This window comes from Bufo bufo, chromosome 7, assembly GCF_905171765.1.
Source record: "Bufo bufo chromosome 7, aBufBuf1.1, whole genome shotgun sequence".
Taxonomy (NCBI): domain Eukaryota; kingdom Metazoa; phylum Chordata; class Amphibia; order Anura; family Bufonidae; genus Bufo; species Bufo bufo.
The window spans coordinates 2,161,374-2,171,901 of record NC_053395.1 but is presented as its reverse complement, the minus strand read 5'-3'; the positions used below and the strand labels follow the sequence as shown (position 1 = coordinate 2,171,901).

General features: G+C 48.7%; 1 protein-coding gene across 1 annotated transcript; it reads right to left on the bottom strand.

Moving 5' to 3' along the window:
- Positions 1–5,885: 5,885 nt before the first annotated feature.
- On the bottom strand, positions 5,886–10,316 carry LOC121008133 (cytochrome c oxidase subunit 6A, mitochondrial-like). Its single transcript, XM_040440492.1, has 3 exons — positions 10,159–10,316; positions 7,796–7,938; positions 5,886–6,059 (listed from the first exon to the last, which is right to left on the bottom strand). The coding sequence occupies exons 1-3, from the start codon at positions 10,235–10,237 to the stop codon at positions 5,964–5,966; spliced, it is 318 nt and encodes a 105-aa protein (XP_040296426.1). The 5' UTR covers positions 10,238–10,316; the 3' UTR covers positions 5,886–5,963.
- Between the last annotated feature and the right edge of the window lie 212 nt (positions 10,317–10,528).

Sequence of the window (10,528 nt, the reverse complement as noted above, 5' to 3'; positions counted from 1 at the left end):
CATGTAGCACTGTCTAATCCCTGACCTTCCATGTAGCATTGTCTAATCCCTGACCTTCCATGTAGCACTGTCTAATCCCTGACCTTCCATGTACCACTGTCTAATCCCTGACCTTCCATGTACCACTGTCTAATCCCTGACCTTCCATGTACCACTCTCTAATCCCTGATCTTCCATGTAGCACTGTCTAATCCCTGACCTTCCATGTAGCACTGTCTAATATTTTATTTTTCATGTACCACTGTCTAATCCCTGACCTTCCATGTACAACTGTCTAATCCCTGACCTTCCATGTAGCACTGTCTAATCCCTGACCTTCCATATAGCACTGTCTAATCCCTGACCTTCCATGTAGCATTGTCTAATCCTTGACCTTCCATGTAGCATTGTCTAATCCCTGACCTTCCATGTAGCACTGTCTAATCCCTGACCTTCCATGTAGCATTGTCTAATCCCTGACCTTCCATGTAGCATTGTCTAATCCCTGACCTTCCATGTAGCATTGTCTAATCCTTGACCTTCCATGTAGCATTGTCTAATCCCTGACCTTCCATATAGCACTATCTAATCCCTGACCTTCCATGTAGCATTGTCTAATCCTTGACCTTCCATGTAGCACTGTCTAATCCCTGACCTTCCATGTAGCACTGTCTAATCCCTGACCTTCCATGTACCACTGTCTAATCCCTGACCTTCCATGTACCACTCTCTAATCCCTGATCTTCCATGTAGCACTGTCTAATCCCTGACCTTCCATGTAGCACTGTCTAATATTTTATTTTTCATGTACCACTGTCTAATCCCTGACCTTCCACGTACCACTGTCTAATCCCTGACCTTCCATGTAGCACTGTCTAATCCCTGACCTTCCATGTACCACTGTCTAATCCCTGACCTTCCATGTAGCATTGTCTAATCCCTGACCTTCCATGTAGCATTGTCTAATCCTTGACCTTCCATGTAGCACTGTCTAATCCCTGACCTTCCATGTAGCACTGTCTAATCCCTGACCTTCCATGTAGCATTGTCTAATCCCTGACCTTCCATGTAGCATTGTCTAATCCTTGACCTTTCATGTAGCACTGTCTAATCCCTGACCTTCCATGTAGCATTGTCTAATCCCTGACCTTCCATGTAGCATTGTCTAATCCCTGACCTTCCATGTAGCATTGTCTAATCCTTGACCTTCCATGTAGCATTGTCTAATCCCTGACCTTCCATATAGCACTGTCTAATCCCTGACCTTCCATGTAGCATTGTCTAATCCTTGACCTTCCATGTAGCACTGTCTAATCCCTGACCTTCCATGTAGCACTGTCTAATCCCTGACCTTCCATGTAGCACTGTCTAATCCCTGACCTTCCATGTAGCACTGTCTAATCCCTGACCTTCCATGTAGCATTGTCTAATCCTTGACCTTCCATCTAGCACTGTCTAATCCCTGACCTTCCATGTAGCACTGTCTAATCCCTGACCTTCCATGTAGCATTGTCTAATCCCTGACCTTCCATCTAGCACTGTCTAATCCCTGACCTTCCATGTAGCACTGTCTAATCCCTGACCTTCCATGTACCACTCTCTAATCCCTGATCTTCCATGTACCACTCTCTAATCCCTGATCTTCCATGTAGCACTGTCTAATCCCTGACCTTCCATGTAGCACTGTCTAATCCCTGACCTTTCATGTACCACTGTCTAATCCCTGACCTTCCATGTACCACTCTCTAATCCCTGATCTTCCATGTACCAGTCTAATCCCTGATCTTCCATGTAGCACTGTCTAATCCCTGACCTTTCATGTACCACTGTCTAATCCCTGACCTTCCATGTAGCATTGTCTAATCCCTGACCTTCCATGTAGCACTGTCTAATCCCTGACCTTCCATGTAGCACTGTCTAATCCCTGACCTTCCATGTACCACTCTCTAATCCCTGATCTTCCATGTAGCACTGTCTAATCCCTGACCTTCCATGTAGCACTGTCTAATATTTTATTTTTCATGTACCACTGTCTAATCCCTGACCTTCCATGTACAACTGTCTAATCCCTGACCTTCCATGTAGCACTGTCTAATCCCTGACCTTCCATGTACCACTGTCTAATCCCTGACCTTCCATGTAGCATTGTCTAATCCCTGACCTTCCATGTAGCATTGTCTAATCCTTGACCTTCCATGTAGCATTGTCTAATCCCTGACCTTCCATATAGCACTGTCTAATCCCTGACCTTCCATGTAGCATTGTCTAATCCTTGACCTTCCATGTAGCACTGTCTAATCCCTGACCTTCCATGTAGCACTGTCTAATCCCTGACCTTCCATGTAGCACTGTCTAATATTTTATTTTTCATGTACCACTGTCTAATCCCTGACCTTCCACGTACCACTGTCTAATCCCTGACCTTCCATGTAGCACTGTCTAATCCCTGACCTTCCATGTACCACTGTCTAATCCCTGACCTTCCATGTAGCATTGTCTAATCCCTGACCTTCCATGTAGCATTGTCTAATCCTTGACCTTCCATGTAGCACTGTCTAATCCCTGACCTTCCATGTAGCACTGTCTAATCCCTGACCTTCCATGTAGCATTGTCTAATCCCTGACCTTCCATGTAGCACTGTCTAATCCCTGACCTTCCATGTAGCATTGTCTAATCCTTGACCTTTCATGTAGCACTGTCTAATCCCTGACCTTCCATGTAGCATTGTCTAATCCCTGACCTTCCATGTAGCATTGTCTAATCCCTGACCTTCCATGTAGCATTGTCTAATCCTTGACCTTCCATGTAGCATTGTCTAATCCCTGACCTTCCATATAGCACTGTCTAATCCCTGACCTTCCATGTAGCATTGTCTAATCCTTGACCTTCCATGTAGCACTGTCTAATCCCTGACCTTCCATGTAGCACTGTCTAATCCCTGACCTTCCATGTAGCACTGTCTAATCCCTGACCTTCCATGTAGCACTGTCTAATCCCTGACCTTCCATGTAGCATTGTCTAATCCTTGACCTTCCATCTAGCACTGTCTAATCCCTGACCTTCCATGTAGCACTGTCTAATCCCTGACCTTCCATGTAGCATTGTCTAATCCCTGACCTTCCATCTAGCACTGTCTAATCCCTGACCTTCCATGTAGCACTGTCTAATCCCTGACCTTCCATGTACCACTCTCTAATCCCTGATCTTCCATGTACCACTCTCTAATCCCTGATCTTCCATGTAGCACTGTCTAATCCCTGACCTTCCATGTAGCACTGTCTAATCCCTGACCTTCCATGTAGCACTGTCTAATCCCTGACCTTCCATGTAGCACTGTCTAATCCCTGATCTTCCATGTACCAGTCTAATCCCTGATCTTCCATGTAGCACTGTCTAATCCCTGACCTTTCATGTACCACTGTCTAATCCCTGACCTTCCATGTAGCATTGTCTAATCCCTGACCTTCCATGTAGCACTGTCTAATCCCTGACCTTCCATGTAGCACTGTCTAATCCCTGACCTTCCATGTAGCACTGTCTAATATTTTATTTTTCATGTACCACTGTCTAATCCCTGACCTTCCACGTACCACTGTCTAATCCCTGACCTTCCATGTAGCACTGTCTAATCCCTGACCTTCCATGTACCACTGTCTAATCCCTGACCTTCCATGTAGCATTGTCTAATCCCTGACCTTCCATGTAGCATTGTCTAATCCTTGACCTTCCATGTAGCACTGTCTAATCCCTGACCTTCCATGTAGCACTGTCTAATCCCTGACCTTCCATGTAGCATTGTCTAATCCCTGACCTTCCATGTAGCACTGTCTAATCCCTGACCTTCCATGTAGCATTGTCTAATCCTTGACCTTTCATGTAGCACTGTCTAATCCCTGACCTTCCATGTAGCATTGTCTAATCCCTGACCTTCCATGTAGCATTGTCTAATCCCTGACCTTCCATGTAGCATTGTCTAATCCTTGACCTTCCATGTAGCATTGTCTAATCCCTGACCTTCCATATAGCACTGTCTAATCCCTGACCTTCCATGTAGCATTGTCTAATCCTTGACCTTCCATGTAGCACTGTCTAATCCCTGACCTTCCATGTAGCACTGTCTAATCCCTGACCTTCCATGTAGCACTGTCTAATCCCTGACCTTCCATGTAGCACTGTCTAATCCCTGACCTTCCATGTAGCATTGTCTAATCCTTGACCTTCCATGTAGCACTGTCTAATCCCTGACCTTCCATGTAGCACTGTCTAATCCCTGACCTTCCATGTAGCATTGTCTAATCCCTGACCTTCCATCTAGCACTGTCTAATCCCTGACCTTCCATGTAGCACTGTCTAATCCCTGACCTTCCATGTACCACTCTCTAATCCCTGATCTTCCATGTACCACTCTCTAATCCCTGATCTTCCATGTAGCACTGTCTAATCCCTGACCTTCCATGTAGCACTGTCTAATCCCTGACCTTTCATGTACCACTGTCTAATCCCTGACTTTCCATGTACCACTCTCTAATCCCTGATCTTCCATGTACCAGTCTAATCCCTGATCTTCCATGTAGCACTGTCTAATCCCTGACCTTTCATGTACCACTGTCTAATCCCTGACCTTCCATGTAGCATTGTCTAATCCCTGACCTTCCATGTAGCACTGTCTAATCCCTGACCTTCCATGTAGCACTGTCTAATCCCTGACCTTCCATGTACCACTGTCTAATCCACCACTATTAAGACCAGTGAATTAGACGCCGGTCCTAATCACCCTGCGCTCACGCTGGAAGCGCCTCTGCATAACCTTGGCGTGTGGTGCAGCCGGCCATGCGACATGCCTTAACCCCTTCAACCTCTGTGATGCACCCATATGTCATGGTGGTTGAGGTAATGTATGGAGCGGGTGGCGGCTGTTTCATATAGCAGGTACCCTGCCACAATGATGGGGAACCACGATCTCTGCGAACCCCGTCATTTAACCCCTCAGGTGCTGCGATCAGGCAAGGCCTTCTGATAGGAGCCCCTGCAGTGAAACCGCGAGACTGCGATCAGTTACCATGGCGGACGCTTGTGAAGCTTTCCAGGCTATGGTGATCTCCCTGCTGAGCTGCGCCCAAAGCACAGCTCAGCAGGGAGCGCAGTATAATGCCACTCTATTAGGGTGAATAGGACGAGGGGTCATAAGAGCTCAGGTTGTAGCCCCTTAGCTAATACTTCTTAAATAAAAAGTTACAAAATTTAAAAAAAACATTAAAATATTGTTTAAATCATCCCCTTTTACCTATTTTTCTTTCCCCAATTGCTTTGTGCTGAAACGGAAAAAAATGAAAAACACAATTTTTTTGTAACTTCCTCCCCCCCAAAAAATTTAATAACAGTGATCAAAAAGTCCCAAGTACCACAAAAATGGTACTAATAAAAACTGCAGTTTGTCCTGTAAAAAAACAAGGCCTCATGAAGCTTTGTGGACAGAAATTTATGGCCGCTATTAAATGGCAAAAAGTTTTTTCAAAGGTTTTTTATTTTTTGAAGCAAAAAAAAATAACCTACACAAGTTTGTTATCGCCACAATCGGATTGAGCCGCAGAATATGAACGTCATGTCCCTTTTAGCGCACAGTGAATGCCGTGATGTTAAAACCCCAAAAACCTTGTCAGAATTGTGTGTGTTTTTTTTTTTTCAATTTAACCACACAGAGAATTTCCCAATTAAATGGTGCCCTTATCCCCTTGTGATGCCTAAGAGGAAGTAGGTACCTCCTGACATTCACAGATACCCTCAGGACTATGGTGACAGCGAGGTATCTCCAAAGTCCACCCCTGGAGGATTCCTGGCTGTTGTGTGAGATTTGGGATGACATTGGTCTGGTAAGTATCCCAATGAGTGGAGTATACAAGGCGGATTGTTGCAGTAGATTACTCTTTATTGCAGATGATGGGCATTATTACATAGGTCCTCACTGTACGTCGAGCCAGAGACGTCAGTGCTTGTGCTCCGTCTCTTCATATCCTGTCGGAAGAGGGTTGGCATGTGGGTTATGGAAGAATGTGTGATTCCCATCGCCCCACGGGAAGCGCTGGAAAAAAAACATGGAATCATAGATGGATCCTTACTAAGAGGTTCATGTGATGGTGCCGAACATGACAATGAGACTTGACCTATGAGGTAGGCCTATGAGGCGGTCTTCTCATGCATTCTGGTGGAGCTTCTGTGTGTGGACCTGGTCTTCCCATACATTATGATGGAGGCTCTAGCTGTGGACCTGGTCTTCCCATACATTATGATGGAGGCTCTAGCTGTGGACCTGGTCTTTACATACATTATGATGGAAGCTCTATGTGTGGACTTGGTCTTTACATACATTATGATGGAAGCTCTATGTGTGGACCTGGTTTTCTTATATATTTTGGTGGAGCTTCTGTGTGTGGACTTGGGGGGGGGGGGTTGTTGGGTTGTTATTTACTAACAGAAATACATTTATATTAGACGTATTTCTGGCACAGATTGCGGCGCAAAGGTTCTTTGCACCACAATCTGCAAAGCCTGGTCTAAAAATGTGAGCGGGGAAAGGGTACAGGCCGACAGGCCGTCTCATTCATCATTTTCTACGCCTGTTAAAGTGTACAAAATTGTCCCTTGCCAACAAGGAAGATGGCGTAGATTTAGAAGTGGTGGTGCATTCGCTGAGGTTATGTAGAGGCCAGCACCTCTTCATAACTTTGGCGGATACACCGCCAGTGCAGGAGTTTATTAAAACCAGCGTCTAAAATGCTGGTCTTGATAAATTACCCCCATGCTCTTCACATAAATTATGGTGGAGGTTCTGTGTGTGGACCTGGTCTTTAGATACATTATGGTGGAGCTTCTGTGTGTAGACCTATACTCATACATTATGGTGGAGGTTCTGTATGTGGACCTAGTCTTTAGATACATTATGGTGGAGGTTCTGTATGTGGACCTAGTCTTTAGATACATTATGGTGGAGGTTCTGTGTGTGGACCTAGTCTTTAGATACATTATGGTGGAGGTTCTATGTGTGGACCTAGTCTTTAGATACATTATGGTGGAGGTTCTGTGTGTGGACCTAGTCTTTAGATACATTATGGTGGAGGTTCTGTGTGTGGACCTGGTCTTTAGATACATTATGGTGGAGGTTCTGTATGTGGACCTAGTCTTTAGATACATTATGGTGGAGGTTCTGTGTGTGGACCTGGTCTTTAGATACATTATGGTGGAGGTTCTGTGTGTGGACCTGGTCTTTAGATACATTATGGTGGAGGTTCTGTATGTGGACCTGGTCTTTAGATACATTATGGTGGAGGTTCTGTGTGTGGACCTGGTCTTTAGATACATTATGGTGGAGGTTCTGTGTGTGGACCTGGTCTTTAGATACATTATGGTGGAGGTTCTGTATGTGGACCTGGTCTTTAGATACATTATGGTGGAGGTTCTGTATGTGGACCTAGTCTTTAGATACATTATGGTGGAGGTTCTATGTGTGGACCTAGTCTTTAGATACATTATGGTGGAGGTTCTGTGTGTGGACCTAGTCTTTAGATACATTATGGTGGAGGTTCTGTGTGTGGACCTAGTCTTTAGATACATTATGGTGGAGGTTCTGTGTGTGGACCTGGTCTTTAGATACATTATGGTGGAGGTTCTGTGTGTGGACCTGGTCTTTAGATACATTATGGTGGAGGTTCTAAGTGTGGACCTGGTCTTTAGATACATTATGGTGGAGGTTCTATGTGTGGACCTGGTCTTCACATTGTGTACATTATGGTGAAGGTTTGGATTGTAGGTGTCTCTCACCTTGGTTCGGATGCGCAGGTGGTCATATGCTCTGAATTCTGGGGATTCGTGTGGGTGATTCTGTTTCTGGAGCCAGACATTCAGCATGCAGACCCCCACACCAGGAAGAGCTACAAGGAAGCTCAGGATCTTCCATGTACGAGCTGCGGGACAGACACGTCTCTGTTAATATTCCATGCTTACCAGAAATGGCTTCACAGAGATGGAGGTAAAGAGATGACAGTACAGGGGTGGCAGCACATTGGTGGTCTTCCTATAGATGCATTTGTCATACTCTGCAGCCGAATGATAGGTGGAGAGGCACGGTCAGAGTTACTGATGCCAGAAGGACCCCTCACATGAACCCCACCGACCTGCAGTCATCTGTCAGTGTAACTGGGAGCAGTGATCAGAGGGCGTGGGGTAACTGGGAGCAGTGATCAGAGGGCGTGGGGTAACTGGGAGCAGTGATCAGAGGGCGTGGGGTAACTGGGAGCAGTGATCAGAGGGCGTGGGGTAACTGGGAGCAGTGATCAGAGGGTGTGGGGTAACCGGGAGCAGTGATCAGAGGGTGTGGGGTAACTGGGAGCAGTGATCAGAGGGCGTGGGGTAACTGGGAGCAGTGATCAGAGGGTGTGGGGTAACTGGGAGCAGTGATCAGAGGGCGTGGGGTAACCTGGAGCAGTGATCAGAGGGCGTGGGGTAACCTGGAGCAGTGATCAGAGGGCGTGGGGTAACCGGGAGCAGTGATCAGAGGGCGTGGGGTAACTGGGAGCAGTGATCAGAGGGCGTGGGGTAACTGGGAGCAGTGATCAGAGGGCGTGGGGTAACTGGGAGCAGTGATCAGAGGGTGTGGGGTAACTGGGAGCAGTGATCAGAGGGTGTGAGGTAACTGGGAGCAGTGATCAGAGGGTGTGGGGTAACTGGGAGCAGTGATCAGAGGGTGTGGGGTAACTGGGAGCAGTGATCAGAGGGCGTGGGGTAACTGGGAGCAGTGATCAGAGGGCGTGGGGTAACTGGGAGCAGTGATTAGAGGGCGTGGGGTAACTGGGAGCAGTGATCAGAGGGCGTGGGGTAACTGGGAGCAGTGATCAGAGGGCGTGGGGTAACTGGGAGCAGTGATCAGAGGGCGTGGGGTAACTGGGAGCAGTGATCAGAGGGCGTGGGGTAACTGGGAGCAGTGATCAGAGGGCGTGGGGTAACTGGGAGCAGTGATCAGAGGGCGTGGGGTAACTGGGAGCAGTGATCAGAGGGCGTGGGGTAACTGGGAGCAGTGATCAGAGGGCGTGGGGTAACTGGGAGCAGTGATCAGAGGGCGTGGGGCAACTGGGAGCAGTGATCAGAGGGCGTGGGGTAACTGGGAGCAGTGATCAGAGGGCGTGGGGTAACTGGGAGCAGTGATCAGAGGGCGTGGGGTAACTGGGAGCAGTGATCAGAGGGCGTGGGGTAACTGGGAGCAGTGATCAGAGGGCGTGGGGTAACTGGGAGCAGTGATCAGAGGGCGTGGGGTAACTGGGAGCAGTGATCAGAGGGCGTGGGGTAACTGGGAGCAGTGATCAGAGGGCGTGGGGTAACTGGGAGCAGTGATCAGAGGGCGTGGGGTAACTGGGAGCAGTGATCAGAGGGCGTGGGGTAACTGGGAGCAGTGATCAGAGGGCGTGGGGTAACTTGGAGCAGTGATCAGAGGGCGTGGGGTAACTGGGAGCAGTGATCAGAGGGCGTGGGGTAACTGGGAGCAGTGATCAGAGGGCGTGGGGTAACTGGGAGCAGTGATCAGAGGGTGTGGGGTAACTGGGAGCAGTGATCAGAGGGTGTGGGGTAACGGAGCAGTGATCAGAGGGCGTGGGGCTACTGGGAGCAGTGATCAGAGGGCGTGGGGTAACTGGGAGCAGTGATCAGAGGGTGTGGGGTAACTGGGAGCAGTGATCAGAGGGTGTGGGGTAACGGAGCAGTGATCAGAGGGCGTGGGGCTACTGGGAGCAGTGATCAGAGGGCGTGGGGTAACTGGGAGCAGTGATCAGAGGGTGTGGGGTAACCTGGAGCAGTGATCAGAGGGCGTGGGGTAACTGGGAGCAGTGATCAGAGGGTGTGGGGTAACTGGGAGCAGTGATCAGAGGGTGTGGGGTAACTGGGAGCAGTGATCAGAGGGTGTGGGGTAACTGGGAGCAGTGATCAGAGGGTGTGGGGTAACTGGGAGCAGTGATCAGAGGGCGTGGGGTAACTGGGAGCAGTGATCAGAGGGTGTGGGGTAACTGGGAGCAGTGATCAGAGGGCGTGGGGTAACTGGGAGCAGTGATCAGAGGGCGTGGGGTAACTGGGAGCAGTGATCAGAGGGTGTGGGGTAACTGGGAGCAATGTGCGGGGCAATGCAGGCCATTACTCACCACCTCCGGGCCCGTGGGATCCTGTGGCCATGTGCCTCCTGATTATCTGCAGGGTCCGCTGAGCCCCTGGATTTGCCATTGTGAACCCCAAATCCAGTGCTGCTTGTTGGGGTCTCAGCGCAGCGTCTGTCAAGGTCACTGGATCCTGTGAATAAATAACCCAGAACTCGAGTCCAAGCGTCAAGGTCCTGGACCCCGGCCAGAACCTCAGCTGTGACTGTCCCTCACACAGTGACCAGCAGGGGGGTCACCCTGACAGTACAGCAGGGGGCGCCGCTGGAGTGTACAGCAGGGGGGTCACCCTGACAGTACAGCAGGGGGCGCCGCTGGAGTGTACAGCAGGGGGGTCATCCTGACAGTAGAACAGGGG